This window comes from Musa acuminata, chromosome BXJ1-1, assembly GCF_036884655.1.
Source record: "Musa acuminata AAA Group cultivar baxijiao chromosome BXJ1-1, Cavendish_Baxijiao_AAA, whole genome shotgun sequence".
NCBI lineage: Eukaryota > Viridiplantae > Streptophyta > Magnoliopsida > Zingiberales > Musaceae > Musa > Musa acuminata.
In genome coordinates this window covers 16128162-16147365 of record NC_088327.1, presented here as the reverse complement: position 1 = coordinate 16147365, position 19204 = coordinate 16128162, and the positions used below count along the sequence as shown (strand labels likewise).

The window sequence follows — 19204 nt, the reverse complement described above, 5'->3', positions numbered from 1 at the left end:
ATAATTAAAGATGATGAAAATTTGAACTAATTAAAGCTATGTTATATTATTTTTTTAAAACAGAACCACAATATGTTTTCTTCAATAATATAAAAACATTGTGACTCTATTTAAAAATATTGTAACTGATTTAGTATGTTTTTATGATTTTGAAGTGTTGGGTTCCCCATAGCCTTTTTTGAAATAGGTTGACATCCGTAAAACTAATTCAAAACATGAGGATTTTTCCAAAAAAATAAATTGACCATAAAATTATATGTTTTGTCACCAAAGCAATAATTTCCCCAAAAAAACAAAAAAATAGTTATTTCTTGCTAATACACTGTTCCTACCCGTCTCCGTACCCGCCTCGTAATAGGAGTAGAACAACGCGACCTGCACATGGTATGGCAGGTAGGGTAACTCACAATGGTTGATAAAGTATTGCTTGCGGAAAGCAAATTCTTTAAGGTCGACGTAAACTCGGGACACTCGCTGGCCACCTCAGCCAACAGCGCATCGCGATCCACGTGGCACTGAGAAGGTGCGCGTGTGTTTCAGCTGCGTGAGTGTAAGTTTGGGCCTCACTCGAACGTCGCCGCGCGTCCACGTGGTCCTCTAGGATTCATGATTCATTACTACGGCCCTAAGTGGCACAAATTGGAAGACGGCGACGTCGGGTCTCGATGTTGCCATTGCCGACAATGTTCATTCATCTTCTTGGTTGGGCCGCAGATGTGATGACGTGCAAGGTGGGCCTTCGTGTCGCTATCTTTCTCTCTCTCTCTGCGCTCGATATTAACAGAAGAAGGGGTGAAGAAGCGGGGTGCTCGTAGCGGTCCTGGTGTTCTTGTTCTTGGTTCATGTGTTTCTTCTTCATGTCAAGGGGATGGAGGGGTTTGGAGCCGAACTGGGAGGGGTTGAAGGTGGGGTTGGTGAGCACGGCATTGGGGTTCTTTGGGTTCGGGGCGGGGCTGACGGCGGGCGTCGTCGTCGGGTACTACATCTTCATTCACTTCCAGCCTTCCGATGTCAAGGTACGCGCCGCCGGGTTGATTTTGTATTCGGTGATGGTTTGTTTGATATGAGTTTCGCGTTACTTTTGACTTGGCATGGGAGGAATCGAACAGGTAATTGAGCTTCTTGATCCGATGACCGAGCTGCAATTCCTTGAATGATAATTTCTATTTTGTTTTGGTGGAAATTGAAAACCGTAGTGCTCTAAGTGGGATTCCATGGTGTTGAAATGTGATGTTCTATCTGAATTTTCGTGTGCCTCAATTGATTATCGCAAGTTCTTGTTGTTCACTGCTTTTGGAGGATAATCACCTTTACAAAGTATACAAGTTAGGGCTTTTCCGATGTGGAGCTTGACATATGAACTTCAGGATGATGATCTGGTTTAGGGTCTTTTGTAAAATGCAGATCAATTTGGTAACCCTATTAGTTTGTGGACCAAGCTATATGTGTTCTACTTTCAAGCTTTATATGATTTAATATCTCTTAGAATCTCGTGTGAGTTAGATTTTGCATAAATAATTACACATCTAGATCAGCAACTAGAAATTGCAATTCGATAAATCAACATTGAAACATTGGCAACAAGTTTATGTCCAGAAACTTAGATATTTGTTCATCTCCTGTATTATTTGTGCTTGTTTTCATAATTTTTGGTTGAAATTCCATGACAACATAGTTGTAGTGGTTTACTGTGTGTTGTTTATAGAGTTCCTTGCTTTCACAATTAACATAGGTCCAACCAGTTATGCCATGAATTATTTGTGTTGCTTGCTCTCTCTTTCTCATATCTTTTTAATTTTTCATCATTTTCTTTACATGTGTGTCTGCATTCTTTTTTCTTTTTCTTCGCGTTTTGTAGAAGGTTGGTTCCATTTCTTTGGGATGTCATTTCCCATACTTGAGTGGCGCATACAGTCTGGATTCTGGAAGCTGCTAGTACATATCTAGACAAAAAAAAAAGGAGAGTGCATTTCTAGAAGGTGTTTCAAATGCTGAGTTTACTTGAGAAATATTTGGTCCTGAAGTGGGCCATAGTATCACGGACTTAGTTGGAATTCCCTAAGTCGCGAGTCACCCTTGCGGCAAAGACGCGAACTTTGCTTGCGTTGCCTAAGTCGCGCTTCACCCTTGCGAAATGCGTTCGCAAAGATCAGCCCACTTGCAACCTCTTGCAGGTCCCGAAGGACCTGTAAAAGAGAAAGTTGATTAGTTCAAAAAACGAGCGACGGACAAGTCCCGACGTCTCGCGAAAAGGGGAAGCTTTACAAGTAATTCAGCGAGCACCTTGCGTGCACAAGAGAAAAGAGGGAGAGGAGGAAAATAACGACTTTAGAAGGTTGTACGAACAACTGCAAGTCCACAAACAGCTACTCACCAGGTGCCGAGCGCGACAACAAGTTCCTGTCAAGGTAACGTGCGAACTTGTGAAAGATTGTTCAACGTCCGACACTATACCGAAGCCCCATCCCCCATGGTGCCACCCAAGTGGTTCTAGGGTGCTAAGATGGCTGACGTTTCGCTTGCAGTAGCAGGCTGCAGAAAACAGCCCGTGGCATACGAAAACGGAATTGTTTTGGGCTGTTTTGGGGCTGTTTTGCTCGGTTCGGTGAGCGGTCATACTGTAGCGCTGCAACTTGTTCGAACTTATATTTTTACAAGCAAAAGGACTTAAAACCAAGCTAAAACATGCTGCCAAGCAGTTGTACACGTAGATTAGAGCGACGAATGGTTCGTTGAACGGAGTTGTTGCAGGTGCGCGACGACCGTTCGTGACATTCTCCCCCATTCAAACTGTCGACGCCCTCGTCGACGCTTGTTGGTAGTTGTTGATAATTGTTTCTTCATGTCGCAGGGCATCTTCGGACTCCCAACTGGCTTCAGTTCGGGGAAGCTTTCGCCACTTCACCAAGTACTCGGTCTGCTCAACTCCATTGGGTGGCTTTATCTTGCGATCCGCTAAAATAGTTTCAACTCGCTTCTCGTAGGAGACTCTGGTGGGAGGTAGCCGAGTTGGAACACTTTGGGAAGCATCTTACGGATTTGAGTGGTAGGCTTTTAGGTTGCTGGCGTGAATAACATTGTGAATTTTGAACCACGCCGGCAGCTGCAACTTGTAGGAGACGTTGCCCACCCTGCTGATAATTGGGAAGGGTCCTTCATACTTGCGCACCAATCTTTGTGTACTTTGTTCTAAAAAATTGGAGTGATGCTGGTTGGAGCTTTACCAGCACCAAATCGCCAACCTTGAACTCTTGCGGCCGCCTTCCCAAGTCTGCCACTTCTTCATCCTTTTCGTCGCCTTCTCCAAGTAAGCCCGCGCAATATCTACATTTCGGTGCCACTCCTTTGCGAAGTGGTAGGCTGACAGACTACTCCTAGTATACTCGATTGCCATGGTGTGAGGAGTTGACGGTTGTTGTCCTGTAATGATCTCGAAGGGGCTCTTGTTGGACGCAGAGCTCCGCTGTAAGTTGTAGGAGAATTGGGCAATGTCCAACAACTTCACCCAATCTCGTTGGTTGGCACTCACGTAGTGCCAAAGATGTTGCTCTAGGAGCGAGTTTATCCTTTCGGTTTGGCCATCCCTCTAGGGGTGGAGGCTTGTGGAGACCCCAACAATTTGAATAGCTCGGTCCAGAATCGTCCTAGGAACCAAGCGTCTCGATCATTGATGATATTGTGCGGGACTCCCCAATACTTCACCACTTCCTTCAACATCAACTTGGCCGCCTCCTCTGCTGAACAGTGTAGGGGAGCAGCAATGAAAGTTGCATACTTTGAAAATCGATCGACCACCATGAGTATCGATCCGAGTCTCCCTACTGCGGGCAAGCTTGATATGAAGTCCAAGGAAATGCTCTCGCACGGCCTTTCTGGTACGGGCAACGGCTCCAAAAGTCCTACCGGCTTCCGTTGCTCTACCTTGTCTTGCTGGTAAATGAGGCACGTTCGAACATATTCCTCCGCATCAGTCCCCATCTTCGACCAATAGAAGGCCCTCTCCACGAGAGCTAAGGTTCTATGAATGCCGGTGTGTCCAACCCAAAGGGAATCGTGACACTCTCTTAAGAGTTCACGTCTCAGATTGTCCAATTTAGGAACATAAACCTTATTCCCTTTGGTGTAAACGAGTCCCTCCTAGACCCAAATCCGTCGTGCCTTGCCTTCTTTAATGAGCTGTATCAGGGCTTCTGCCTGGGGATCACTGTACAGTCCATCCCTGATCTTGGAAAGGAAGTTGGAGTGCAACTGACTTGCTTGGCCTCTACCCTCCAATTGTACGGCATTCACACGCTCCACTTTCCGACTCAATGCATCGTCCACGACATTCACCTTTCCGAGCTTGTACTCGATTGTCATATCAAACTCAGTCAGGAAGTCCTGCCATCGTGCTTGCTTTGGGGAGAGTTTCTTTTGAGTTTGGAAATAGCTTAAAGCGATGTTGTCTGTCTTTAATACAAATCGCGATCCAAGAAGGTAGTGTCGCTAAACTCATAGACAGTGGATCACCGTTGTTATCTCCTCGTGCACCGGATACCGCCGCTCGATCTCGTTGAGTTTGCGGCTCTCGTAGGCCACCGGATGACCCTCCTGCATGAGTACTCCCCCAATAGCGAAGTCTGAAACATCTGTATGGACTTCGAAGGGCTCCCCATAGTCTGGCAATTTAAGCATCGGTTCTTCCAATACAGCAGCCTTTAGATCTTGGAATGCAATCTCACATTTATCAGACCACCTCCACGGTTGCTCCTTCTTCAGTAACTCCGTCAATGGAGTTGCACGCTTCGAACCCGCTATGAAGCGTCGATAGTAGTTGACGAAGCCAAGGAAGGATCTCAACTCTGGCACCTTCTTTGGAGTTCGTCATTCTGCAACCGCTTGCACCTTCGATTTGTCCATCCGAATGGAGCCATCACCGATTCGATGCCCTAAGAATAAGATCTCCGTTTGGGCAAAGTAACATTTCTCCCTTTTCACGAACAAAGTGTTCTTCCTGAGAACCTTGAAAATTGTCCGAAGGTGCTTGATATGCTCCTCGAGCGTTTGACTGTAGACGATGATATTGTCCAAGTAGACGACCACGAACTTATCCAAATACTCCTTGAATAGTTGGTTCATGAGGGTGCAGAACGTGGCCGGAGCGTTGGTTAAGCCGAAAGGCATCACCAAGAATTCAAACGCTCCATACCTGGTCACACAAGTAGTCTTCGCTTCGTCGCTTTCAGCAATGCGCACTTGCCAATACCCCGACCGAATGTCGAGGTTTGAGAAATACTTGGCTTTGCCCAACTGGTCGAACAAGTCCGCGATGAGGGGGATGGGATACTTGTTCTTCACCGTCACTTTGTTGAGAGCTCGGTAATCGACGCATAGTCGGAGACTCCTATCTTGTTTCTTCTGGAAGAGAACGGGAGCTCCGAATGGTGCTTTAAAGCTACGGATGAGACCACCGCTTAGTAGTTCACCTAACTGCTTTCTGAGTTCTGCCAACTCTAGCGAGGGCATGCGGTAGGGTGGTCTCGCTGGAGGCTTCACTCATGGCTCCAACTCGATGAGATGATCCACGCCTCTGCATGGCGACAGAGTCTTCGGCAACTCGGGTGGCATAACATCCGTGAACTCCTTCAAGACATTCGCCACCAAAGCAGGTCCATAAATGGCCTTCTCGTCGAGTGGCTCTAGCTTTATAGCAGCCACGAATGTTAGTTCGCCTTTTCGTACCCCTTTCTTCAGTTGTAATGCCAATATATATTGGGGTTCCCTGGTTCCTCTCCGAGAGACGGGAACCACACAGGGGTCATCACCTCCCATCATATATAGGGAGTTAAGGAACGGCATTGGCACCAACTTCGCCGTGTGCATAAAGTCCATTCCAAGAATCACTTGGAAGTCATCCAATGGCACCACCATCATGTTTGTGCTCCCGCTCCATGTTCCGATCTTGATGGGAACTCCCTTTGCCAACCCGGAGATTCGCCTGGCCTCCGAGTTCACTGCCTTCATTCGACTTGGGCTCTTCTCCAAGATCAACCCAAGTCGTTTTGCTTCTCAATCGGCAATAAAATTGTGGATAGCGTCCGTGTCCACCATTGCACAAGTTGTTTGGCCATTGAGCTTAATGTCTACGTACATCAAATCGCCACTTCCTGCTTTTTGTAGCCTTGTCTTCGTGTTTTACCCCACTTGACCTTGCATGGCGTTTAACAAACGCAATGCTCCCATCCGGGGTCCTTGTGACTCCTCATCGCCGCTGCTGGATTCAGAACTACTCGAACTAAGAGTGACAGCCTTGCCCTTGTTCGATCGGGGGGGGGGGGGGTGGATGGAAGCTGTTAAAGCATTGAGTGCCTATTTTTGTGGGCACTCCCTCACCATGTGTGGCCCTCCACACAAGAAGCATCTGCCAGGCTTCGGGGTCTTGCCTTTCGGGCTTGGCCCTTTGTGGGAACTTTTCTTCCTCTGTTCACCCCTGAGCTCCTTCCCTCGAGAATATTTCAGAGGGCAATTGCTTGAAGATTGTTTCCTTTTTCTCGGGTCATCATGTTCGCTACTGCGCTCCTCCTGAGCGGCTCCAATAGCATGAGAGCGAGTGTACACTTGCAGCCCACCTGTGGCTGCTTGGGGCAAGGGTCCGGCTTGCCCCATCTTGCTTGATTCGCCACGATGCTTTGCCATGGCGAAGTTGCGAAGTTCCTTTGCTGCTCGCTCGAAGTGCTTGCCCGCTCTGATACCACAATGTCACGGACTTAGCTGGAATTGCCTAAGTCGCGAGGCACCCTTGCGGCAAAGACGCGAACTTAGCTTGCGTTGCCTAAGTCGCGCTTCACCCTTGTGAAATGCTTCCTCAAAGGTCAGCCCACTTGCAACCTCTCACAGGTCCCGAAGGACCTGTAAAAGAGAAAGTTGATTAGTTCGAAGAACGAGCGACGAACAAGTCCCAACGTCTCGCGAAAAGGGGAAACTTTACAATCAATTCAGCGAGCACCTTGCATGCACAAGAGAAAAGAGGGAGAGGAGGAAAACAATGACTTTATAAGGTTGAACGAACAGCTACAAGTCCACAAACAGCTGCTCACCGGGTGCCGGGCACGACAACAAGTTCCCGTAAAGGTAACGTGCGAACTTGCGAAAGATTGTTCAACGCTCGACACTATACTGAAGACCCATCCCCCATGGTGCCACTTGGGTGGTTCCAAGGTGCTGAGATGGCTGACGTTTCGCATGCAGCAGTGGACTGCAAAAAACAGCCCGTGGCACACGAAAACGGAGCTGTTTTTGGCTATTTTGGGGCTATTTTGCTCGGTTCGGTGAGTGGTCGCACTGTAGCGCTGCAACTTGTTCGAACTTACATTTTTACAAGCAAAAGGACTTAAAACCAAGCCAAAACATGCTGCCAAGCAACTATACATGTAGATTAGAGCGACGAACGGTTCGTTGAACGGAGTTGTTGCGGGTGCGCGACGACCGTTCGTGACAATAGTGTCACGGACAAAATTGTAAACGGGGTGTTTGATATAATGCTTATGCATATCCGTGTCTTTCGGTTTTGTTTATGCTTTGCATAACATATAAGGGGTTAGCAGTAGGCTTAGCAGCCCTATTTTCTTTGGTTTTGGTGGTCGTCCTAGGCTTGCAAACAAAGGTTGTGTCATGTGGGCACTTGTGGGGATTTCGGTCTGTAGTAGATCATTTTGGATCCTTTGTTGTGCAACCGTTCAGAGCTTGTGAAGTCTGTTTGTAATTTGCATTGGCTATGAAGTGTTTACTGAGATGATTGCTTGTGGATCCCGAGTGAGACACTTTCTCTAACCCGTTTTCTCTTTTATAGGTCCTAAGGGACCATAAGAGGTTTCAAAGAGGCTGACCTTTGCGGACGGACACGCAAGGGTGCCACACGACTTAGGCAAAACCAGCTAAGTCCGTGACAATAGCGTACAAGGTTTAGTCAGTTTCTTTCACATGCTAAGCTAACAGTCGTGTTGTCAGAACTGCCTTTCAAGATCACTTAGCTGAGGAACATGTGGTCTTTGGTATCATCCTATGAACAACTTTAGAGAACTTTGTAATTATGATGGAAAGATGTCTGACAATATGAAATAAAGTACTGTTCATGAGAACAAATATTAACGTGTCAAGTTTACAAATACAAGGTGAAATAGAAGCAGTGGTCCATGTTAAAAATTGTTAAGGAGAAAGAATAGCAAAATGTTTGAGTAGGCCAAATTGGTATTAAACGGATTTTTCATCTACTATTCTTCCAAAGATATCAGAGATTATTAGAGAAGTTATGCAGAAATGTTGTCGTTTGTGCTCAACTAGGTATAGTTCCTAATGAGTACAATATGACAGAAAATGTCTTTGTGGGTTTGATATGTTCGGATGAATTACTAGGCGATATTAGCCAGTTTAGAATGCTGGTGCTGCTCTAATGGCCCAACCCAACAGAGAGCTGAGAGTGGTACAGCATCACAATCTCCCATGATTTATCATATGAGAATGCAAGGCGTAGACATGTATAAATAATTTAGAAACATATTTATACACTTGGAATCATAATTAAATAAATAAAAGTTATTCATAACAGGCTCAGTCAATTATATTGCATCCTTAAGGATTTAAAATATTGAAATCCAAATAACATTATTATCAAAGTCAAATCCAAAGTCAAGAAAATTCAAATGATAACACTTGCCCATATCTGGTCTAAAAAGCTTATTTAGGTACACCATTTGCTTCTTACTTTTGAGTTGGTGGTGGTCACACCGTAATCAATTTTTGAGAATACATGTGCACCCTGCAGTTGATTAAACAAATCATTAGTTCCTGGTATGGGATGTGTATTGCATAATGTTGCTATTGGATTCCAGTAATCAATACAAAGTCTCAAACTTTCATCCTTCTTCACAAATAAAGTAGGAGCATCCCAAGGAGAGGTGCTAGGTCTAATGAATCCCTTGTCAAGCATTTCTTATAGTTGTTCCAACTCTTCCAATTTCATTGGTGCAATGCTATAGGGAGCTTTAGTGATTGACCCAATACTAACTATTAAAATCAATCTCTTTGTCATGTGGTAATACTAGCAATACCAGTTCCATCAGCAATCAACCCCTACTTTCGCAATGTTAGTCTTCCTTTTTTTGTTCTATTTTTTTCACTTAATTGAAATTTGAAAGAGGTACTTAATGGTTTGGCCACCTTAAAGGTAAGAAGCTAGTGTGAATCTCTCGTATATAGCGGTTGAGGCAACTGATTATTCGAGTACCTGCTTCCCAGTTTATTTGACAGTTAGAATAGACAGATTGCTTAGGTGCTGTCCAGCTGCCTGGGCATTCCCCTAATTATTCAAGCTGAAGATGGGAGCCATCCTGTGTATGACAGCTGTCTAATTATCCTAGGCAGCTGATGTTAAAAACAATAGTTGTATGTTTTCTTGGTTATTGAAAATATGAAGTTTTGTACTTTGCTTTGGTGCTTTTATGTTGCTTCATTAGTGTCAAATCCAATATGGAAGTCGACAAGAAAGTGACTTATGCTTACCCATTTCTCATGTCAGGATCCTAAAATTCGTCCACTTCTTGAAGATGATACCCAATCATTGGAACGCATGCTTCCTGAAATCCCCCTGTGGGTGAAGTATTCAGACTATGACCGAGTATGTATGCCAATTTTATTTTTTTGAACTGGAGTTCATGGATGGTGTTGGTTGAATATCACAAACTGTAGCCTTACTTTTCTATCGCATAGTTAATGTCTTTCTTTTTTTCTCTTAGTTAATACCTTTTTTTTTTCATTTGAAGATTGATTGGTTAAATAAAATAGTGGAATTGATGTGGCCTTATCTCGATAAGGTATGCTTTGATTCTAAACCTTGTAGATATCTTATCATGCAAGTACATAGAAGTGTCTCTTTTTACTTCCATATTAATGGTCTTATATTTGTACAAGGCTATCTGCAGAACTGCAAAACAAGTTGCAGAGCCAGTAATTGCAGAAAATGCTCTGAAGTATAAAATAAATTCAGTTCAATTTGAAACGCTAACTCTTGGTTCACTACCTCCAGCATTTCATGGTTAGTATTTGTGTAATTCGTGGGTTTTTTTTTTGTGTGGATGTCTTATGTTTTTCTTGAAGCAACTTTCTTTTCTGAGAAATTCAGGAAAAGACATTCTCTTTTCATTTCATTTTCAGTTCAAGAAGTGTTGTCAAAAGAGATAGGTCTTGGAAGTACTTTGACATTTTAAACCCTTTTTAGTAAGACAACACAAAATCCCCAGACTACCTATATTTGTTAAAAGGAAGAAATTAGTTTATATTGTCATCTATTAGAGTATCCTAGGTTAGCCTTAATAATTTAATGGCAATTCTACGGACAATAGATTATTTGTTCCAGGAATCTATTATATTTCTCATTAATGTTCTCTCCTGTAATTTTGACTACTGTATGATTCCAACTCCATTCCTGACTCCTCATTTTCAGTTGTATTTTCTGATGAGCTCCATCCAAGTATGATCTTTTGTCAGGAATGAAAGTTTACATTACAGAAGAGAACGAGCTTACTCTGGAACCATCACTAAAATGGGCTGGGAATCCCAATGTCATTACTGTTATTAAAGCCTATGGATTAAGATTGACCATACAGGTCAGTAACATATGCCTTATTCTTGATACATCTGGCTTTGTTGCCTGTGTGCTGGTTCAGTTGTATCTGACAGCAGAGGGTGACTTTGAAGTCAGAAATGTTTGTTAACCTTTTGGCAGTTTTATATTTTCAGATGGTAGATTTGCAAATCTTTGCTGCTCCACGCATTACTTTAAAGCCATTGGTTCCCAGTTTTCCTTGTTTTGCAAAAATCTGTATGTCTCTCACAGAAAAGGTGTGTAACAAAATGAAAACGAACTCCTCACTTGATATTATTGTTCCTTGTTATGCATAAGATGTGCAGCCATTAAAAAAAAATTGTTATTCCCTCTTTTACAGCCACATGTTGATTTTGGTCTCAAACTTCTTGGGGCTGATCTTATGGCAATTCCTGGTCTTTACAGATTTGTTCAGGTTGTTTACAGTTTATATTTTTCTTGTGCCATCATAATATTTCTAAACTTTTGTCTCTCTAAAATTGTTAAAATGCCCATTTAGTTCTAGAGATGTTTAAATAAGCTTTTAAATGAACCTGTTAATACTAGTTCAAATGGAATTTAGTAAATATTATATTCAATCAAATTATAATTGCTCTTAGAATCCTTATTATTTACATCCTGTACCCAAAGAGTTTATTTTGTTGATTTTTTTGGCATTTTTTCTGTACGTAATCGTTTCTTGGTTTTCTTACATGTGTTTATTCATTTAACTGCTCAAGTTTTTGTATCATCTATTTTAGCCTAATGACAGAACAACTCATAATATTAGGTAAATACACTTACTATTCAACCTTCATTTGTATACAACATGCCGTTGAAGATCTGGAATTCACGGTCAATTATATGTACAGTAAAAGAGGCCTAAGAGGACATGCTTTCACATATGTATTTGAGAACCTTTTTTTTGGGACTTCAGAAACAGAGTTGCAATGGAGTTTACAAAAAAGGCTTGATGCCTTTTCTTTGAAAATTGTTAATTGTATTAGACTATTGCTATTTTCATGATATGTCAGAGCATCTAGAAATATCTTAAAGGTTTATCATTTTTTAGTTGATTTTGAATTCATTAAAATTCTTCTAATTAGGATTTAAAATTATTGATTCGCACTTGATATTTTTATTAAATATGCAGCAAATTACCTTACCTGTATTTTTATTGTTCCAATGCTTAATTCTTTTCTCTGACGATGATGTTGGACCATATGCAGGAGACTATTAAAAACCAAGTTGCAAATATGTTCCTGTGGCCTAGAATCCTGGAAGTGCCAGTTCTGGATGTCTCAAGGTAATCTGATGCTAATATGATTATGTAGTTTGAGAATCATTAAGTTGTTATTCAGAAAAAAGAGATATTGACTTTATTATTTAAATTAAATCCTACGTGATTTTTCAGAGCCTCAAAGAAGCCTGTTGGCATTCTCCATGTGAAGATCATCAGAGCATACAAATTAAGAAAGTTGGATTTTTTTGGAAAATCAGACCCATATGTGAAACTTAAGCTTTCTGATGAGAAGCTTCCATCAAAAAAGACATCTGTGAAGCATAGCAATCTTGACCCTGAATGGAATGAGGAATTCAAGTTTGTTATCAAAGATCCAGAAAATCAAGTTGTGGAGCTTAATGTCTATGACTGGGAGAAGGCATGCAATTTTCACGATACATTTGTTTCCTATCATATTTTCCATAGGGTTTTGTCTGTATACTTATTTATTACCTCATTGGATGTCTGTTATTATGTTTATGCATATGATTTTAGGTGGGTAAACATGAAAGAATGGGCATGAATGTTATTCAGTTGAATGAGCTTACCCCTGATGGGCCAAAAACTCTGACACTCAATTTGCTTAAGAATCTCGAAAGTAGAGATGTTCAGAGTGACGAATCGCATGGACAAATTGTTGTGGAAGTGACATACAAGCCCTTTAAGGAAGAAGATCTATCAAAAGATATTAGTGAGAACGCAGATGCCGTAGAAGACTCTCCTGATTATGGTCCATCAGGTGGTGGTTTGCTTGTTATCATTGTTCATGAAGCTCACGATCTTGAGGGCAAACACCACACAAACCCATATGCAAGGATCCTCTTTAGAGGAGAAAAGAGAAAAACAAAGGTATCTTGTGAATTGGTTGCTGATTACCAGTTCTTTGTGTAATGTTTCTGCAATTTATAATTGATTAATGAGATGATTATCAATTTATGGATGCAGCACATAAAGAGTAACAGAGATCCAAGATGGGAGGAGGAGTTTCAATTTGTGTGCGAGGAACCCCCAGTTAATGATAAAATGCAAGTGGAGGTACTCAGTAAAGCACCAATTATTGGCATATACTCTAAGGTATATTTGACATGTCATTTCTGCAAGAAATCTGTTAGTATGTAAATAGGATAAATACATAATGTTTGTTGATTAACTCATTATTAGATTGTGCATAATTCAAGTGTTGCTTGGATGTCAACTGCACCTATAGAATTATATCATTTCTGATGATTGAGGTACCTGGTGATTCTCCAGGATAATGTGTTCTGAATACTAGCAAGATAATAGTGAAACAATTTGCAAGATAAATAACTAGAACTGTGTAATGTCCATCTCCATGATCCCATATTATTCACCATAAAGGAAAAATAGAAGACAACAGTAGTAAGCAAAGAAATATCATCCACAATTTGTCTTTCATTTAAGTTGTAAAAGAAATTGAGATCCCAGAAATGTCTTCTTTTTTTTATTTACTCTGTAAAAATCCAAGATATGTTCATTTTGTAAGAATTATAACGGACAAAGATAAATAGGAAAGATGGGAATGTATAAACATTATGAACTTTATAATGAAGGAAAGGATATTTGAATGACTAATTTGTAGTCCAAATTATGTTTTCCATAGTTATTATCACAATGTTGATTTGTTATTACTGATTTTTGATTTGATGGTTATAGCAGCAATGTTTCTTTTGATTCTTGTAATTTCCTAGTCTTAATACTAATCTAAATCATGCCATTTTGTTTCAGGAAATTTTGGGATATGTCACCATTAGCCTCGCAGATGTTGTGAACAGCAAGAGAACCAATAATACATATCATCTCATCGACTCCAACAATGGCCAAATTCAAATAGAGATGCAGTGGAAGACTTCTTAGAGCTTTCAAACGAACTAATCCCAGCACCGGCTTAGTATTTGAAACATGAGGGAAGAAGTTTCATGGTAAAGATATTTGGCTCAAGAATCACTTTTTTTGTTTGCATTCTTGATATATGATGTTTGTGTTATCGTAGTACAGATGTAAATTTGATGACAAAATAATCCAGTCTTCGTGAGTGTATGGGTCTCTTATTGGGTAAATAAATCTGGGATTATTTCAATTTGAATCATTCCAGTTTCCCTTCCATATCTGAAGCCGTTCTATGTTGTGGGTACAGGACACTAACAAGCAAGTATGATTCCTCGTGTCTACATTTGAAACTGTTGGTGGGATGATCAAACAACAAGACAAGCAGCCAACACAAACACCATGTCAGTGAAACGGTAAAGTGGTCTATTGACTCGGAAAGGACAGCTAGACAAGTAATCCCAGCAAAGCCTTGAGACGACAACAACACCGCCAACGGTGTACGATTTGCACGAGACGAGTTCGGCGCATCCTCATCTTCCCAAAGGCAGCAGCAGCAGCCTCTTGGGATCGAGCACGCGATACACCGACTCGAAGGCCTGCATGCACACACCCGAGAAACCCGTCATTGCTTGGAACACATGGGGAAGCCCCGTCTGCAGATTGTTCAGCGTCATCGCCCTCGTCACCCCGGCGCTCTTCTCGTACTTGCTCCTCTCTTCCTCCGCCTTCGCCTTCAGAGCCTCCACCTCCGCGCGCTTCTCCGCCTCCAAGGAGCCGCGCTTGCGCTCCAGTGAACTGAGCTGTTCCACCCTCTTCTCCAGCTCCTTGAACGCCGCTTCCGACCTCTTCTTCTGCTTCTGCTCCTCGGTCTGCTGAACGACTACGGCGCGGACCACGGTCAGGAAGCTTTTGATCCCCTCCGAGGCTACTCTGTCAGGAACTCGATCCAGGGCGAGCTGCCACTCCTCGCACAGAGGGTGGATGTCCGGGGTGGTGCGACCGTGGTGGTGGTGGTGGTGGTAGAAGAGGGAGAGGCGGAGCCAGCCGGTGAGAGCATGGACGTAGACTCTATGGGAGTCGACAAGGCGGCAGAAGGCGACATGCCAATTCTCCACCTCCGACTCGAGCTGGAGCGCCGCCTGCCGGTGCATGTCGCTCGTGGGACGAGTGCTCAGTGCGCAGTTGAGGTACTCCAGTTGCTGAACGATGTGCGTCTGGACCTGATGGCACTCATACATGCTCCTCCACATGCCCATCAATCTGCATCTCACAAGACAACATTGTTGGACAGTGACAAGATAGAGAATGCAGCAGAGTGACCCTCATGGTAGAATACTTCATTCTGATGGTAAGAGCATTACCAATTTCATAATCCTATCATGTTGTTTATCTATAGATTCATATTCACGGTTAAGCCAATTCAAATATTTATGTATCATTGGATACTAATGGATGCTTTACTTGCTGAAGGAAATGCGGCTAGAACGAAATACTGGGATTACAATGAGACATCTCAAGCCAAAAGAGGTAAAGAGTACCAAGACATTTTTAGACTTCCAAACATGCCTAGATCTTCCATGTACATTAATAAATAGCTAACACAACCTCGTTGCAATGTTATTAAAAAAAAAAACTATGTAGGTCACTGTTCTGAATTATTGATTATATATATATATATATATATATATATATATATATATATAATCTGCATCATTTAGTAGAGAGTTGATGTCCCAAAGCCAATTTTAGCATTTACCTGCTAGGTTTATAGATATTTTATTCATGTAGAAATGTTGATTGGTCCTAAGCTTTTGAAATCGAGTTTATAGGGAAGGACAATGCCATCATTTCCACCATCAGAATAGAAATACAAAACAAACAATAGAGAACCTTAAGGTCCCAACATTTTTGTAATCTAAAAGACTCTTTTCTACCATAAAACACCATATCATTGTCACCAGTTCAGTGCATTTAAGAAAGATGAAACAGAGATGCAACTATCAAGATTTGAATTTTTGAAACATGATAAGAAGTTCTTGCAGAAGTCAGATGCCTTTCTGGTAGAATAGTTTAATGTGCTGATAACTACCTAATGCACATACGTACATGATCACCACTTCATGAGCTCAAAGCAGGATTAGAAAAGTTTAATTTTCTTTTTATTTTTTCTGTTCTGCTAAAATGACTGCAAGGTTGAATACTGAATAAACTAAAACCAGCATCACAACTATATTTCTATAACATTGATTCCATCGAACTGGTGTGGTTTTATGTTGCCACTATGATTACCAGCATATGTTTAATTTAATGTTGATGAGTAATAAAATATTTTTGTCCCGAGGTAATTCATAAAATCCTCCTGTTCTAAAATGTTTATCTCAGAGCCCACATCCTGAAAATGAGAATGCATCAACACAGATTTCCTAGTGCCAATCTTTTTTTTCTTGTACCCAAATATTCTTTCATACATGGTGAGGGACAACTAAATAATAGGAGACGGGGGTATGGGATGTCTCAAAAATTTGATGTTCCTCTTCTTACTTGAATCAACAGTTGGATTTAGATAGCAGTATCATGGATGATTATGGCAGAACTTACAGAGCTCAGTACAATCACAGGTATGGCACCAAAACACACTCAATTTTCCCTAGTGAAGAAGAAAGTGTTGTACACTGCAGACTCATTTCAGTATTTCTATGTTGCTAGTGCTTTCTAAATGACACTAACTATTAAGATCAATTCAAGTTAGTTTACATACAATGTTGTTAGTTATCAGAATCATATATTGACAATGAACTAACAAATGATCACCTACTCGAGTATTGCAAATTGCAGAAACCTATAGGACAACATTCTGATCGTGCAAAGCTTGAACTGATACTTGGCATCTAAGTCTGCAAGACCATCACAAGTTGGACTACTTTGGTGTGTATGTGCAAATGATATCGATGTCGGAGTTAGAGAAGAGTCCTCTTCATGTAAAGTAGTAGTAGTAGTAGTAGTAGTAGTAGTAGGAGTTGCAGATCAATCAGAGCATGCTGGTGCTGGTAGGAAAATCTTCTCTCTAGGAATTCATATTTCCACCCTACTAATTTCTTATTTACTCTTGAAGTTGCGGGACCGGATGAGTCTTGTAAAAAACTTTCAAAGGTTAAGAAGGCGGGGCAGTGTCAAGGAAGGGTGAAATGTACTACCCTTAGTTTAGCCTTGTTTGGAATATCTGACAGAACTCACTGTATCAGCAGGACCACACAACCAAGCAAATGCATGATGGCTTTTGAGTAGAAATGGCAAACATGTGACCCCTTCAACCTTTTTCCTGTCTTAGTGCCAGATAGATAGATAGATAGAGAGAGAGAGAGAGACTAACCCAGTAACCAGTTCAAGAAGCTGAGGGGAGAGCTCAGACTCCCTCAGCTTAATGATTGCAGAGGTAGTGGTCTCTATGGCCTGAGTGGCTACCATCATCTTGGATTCCAGTCTCTCAATCTCCATCTTGTTCTTCACCACCTTCACATAGTCCATGCCTTTGGCCTCTTGCTTCCTCAGTAGGCTCATCCTCTTCTCATGCTCCTCTCTGATCATCTCAGCATTCTGTGATAGAATAACAAACACCAAACAGGCACATGATTTATGCAAACAGAGCATGACCTTTTAAGCAGAAGCTTTCACCATAAACAACATGGCAAACATTCCATGTGGTCTTTTTCTGTCTAGTTCTGTTCTTTTTGGAGCTACCAATGTATTTGCCAACAATAAAATAAGCTAATTAATCATCAAAACTATACAAATGGTATGTGTTGTAATGTAATAAGCATATTATTGTGTCTAAGATTCGAACTAACATATGTTTTTTTCTTTGTCTGGGAATCACAGGCTGCAGCACTGACAGAATTAAGGACAAGAAGTGAAGAAGAGAATGTCCTGTGAGAGAGCAAAGGAAATGTTTGAGTAAAACAACAACTTTCAGATGGCCACTGTACCTTAACCTCAAGATAGAGCTTCTTCTCCCAAGCATAGAGCTTCTCCATGGTGGAGGTATGACTCATGTGACCACTTCCAACTCCTCCATCTCCACTTCCATTTCCCCTCCCCATCTCCTCCCTGCACCTCCCAAACCTAGTGAAACCACCAGTAGCCTTCGAGTTGGATCTCCATGACCAATGCAAGTGTCTCAAATTCTTGCCATAAGCGTGCATTTTACCTACATCGTAGGCGGAGCACCAAAATCCAGTCGATTACGGACAACAAAATTTGCAGAACAATTGACCGATCTGTGAGAACTAGGTGTAGAAAGAACTCATGGAGATTACCTGCAAGGTCTTGGTTGGAAGATAGGTCACAGAGTGGAGCTTCTAAGATGAATGAAACCCGGCTTCCTGCCTCAGCCGCCTTGAGGAAGTAGTCGTCGAGCTCCTTGACTATCTCGGAGAGATCCTTTTTGCCTCTCGGGACAACCACCATGGCTAGCTCACTGGTTGAATCCTTGGAGTAGCCGCTGACCACCGACGGTGGCGGCCCCACTGCGGGCGCCGTGGTGACTTCCGAAACGGTGGTGGTAACCTCTTCCCACTCCTCCTCGGTGGCCGACCGGGAAGAGGACGGGACAAAGGGGTCCCAAAAATCCCAGCTTGAGGGTGGTGGAGGCGGTGGTGGGGGGAGGATCGGAGAGGCGGTGACCGAGGAGGTCCAGTTGTCGGAACTCGGGCTCACCGGAGGATGCGATGAAGTCGAAGGCGGCGGCTGCGGAGGAGGAGGAGGAGGAGGGGAGGGTGGGGGTGGCAGTGAGGAGGAAGTGGACGGGATGGGAGGGAGCTGGTGGTGGAGGTGGGTCTCGGCGTTGGCGAACTGGAGGAGAGCGGCGCCGGTGGCGCGAAGAGAGCGAAGGTAAAGGGAATGGGCGGCGGCGAAGGCTCGCCGCCCCCGCACGAGTTGCTTCATGTATCGCCGCCGGGCTTTGCACCGCGACACCGCCTCCTGCCTCTCGACCCTGGAATGCCAACAACCCATCTTCTCCTTCGTGTAAGGCTGTTCCAAGAGGAAAGACGCCTCCTTTTCCCCCCCCCTTGTGCTTCTTCTTCGACCTACCCTAAATCTCTTTTCCGGCCATTGGAGCACAAAGGCGGCTCCTTTTTTCCCCCTCTGTGAGAAAATCTACCGCTTTCTTCTTCCACTTGCTTCCATCCTTGCTCTTCTCAAGCCAATATCCACTCCCTGAAGGAACTGTTCATGGCGACCGAAGCGTATCAATGCAAAAGCCTTAAGTCTAGATTTTGTACAGCGTTATTGCAGCAGGAAGAAGGCGCGCAGAGCTCCGTCGCTTGCCTTGATAGAAGAAGAACTGTGAGCAACACTCCAAGCCTCATCAGGTTCTTTTCGTCTCTCTCTTCCGCTTGAGAGAAATGGAGGCACGGAGGAAACAGAGCAGTCGTCGGGAGATGAGAGGGACATTGGAG

General features: G+C 42.7%; 2 protein-coding genes across 4 annotated transcripts; one reads left to right on the top strand and one right to left on the bottom strand.

The window, feature by feature from the left end:
- Positions 1-674: 674 nt before the first annotated feature.
- On the top strand, positions 675-14194 carry LOC135676327 (synaptotagmin-2-like). 3 transcript variants are annotated; one of them, XR_010514237.1, is made up of 13 exons: positions 685-1016; positions 9554-9652; positions 9798-9848; positions 9946-10069; positions 10522-10640; positions 10774-10875; positions 10980-11054; positions 11848-11924; positions 12033-12279; positions 12396-12749; positions 12846-12974; positions 13647-13840; positions 14056-14194. XR_010514237.1 is itself a non-coding variant. In XM_065187380.1 (12 exons), exons 1-12 carry the CDS (start codon positions 843-845, stop codon positions 13773-13775), a joined length of 1680 nt encoding a protein of 559 aa, XP_065043452.1. In that variant the 5' UTR covers positions 675-842; the 3' UTR covers positions 13776-13966. The 3 variants fall into 3 exon arrangements, 1 of the variants encoding a protein (XP_065043452.1); XR_010514236.1 differs by lacking the exon at positions 14056-14194 and adding an exon at positions 13917-13966; XM_065187380.1 differs by lacking the exon at positions 14056-14194 and having other exon boundaries at positions 675-1016; positions 13647-13966.
- Positions 14151-19199, bottom strand: LOC135676324 (protein ALTERED PHOSPHATE STARVATION RESPONSE 1-like). Its single transcript, XM_065187374.1, has 4 exons — positions 18062-19199; positions 17732-17952; positions 17119-17342; positions 14151-15008 (listed from the first exon to the last, which is right to left on the bottom strand). Exons 1-4 carry the CDS (start codon positions 18756-18758, stop codon positions 14279-14281), a joined length of 1872 nt encoding a protein of 623 aa, XP_065043446.1. The 5' UTR covers positions 18759-19199; the 3' UTR covers positions 14151-14278.
- Between the last annotated feature and the right edge of the window lie 5 nt (positions 19200-19204).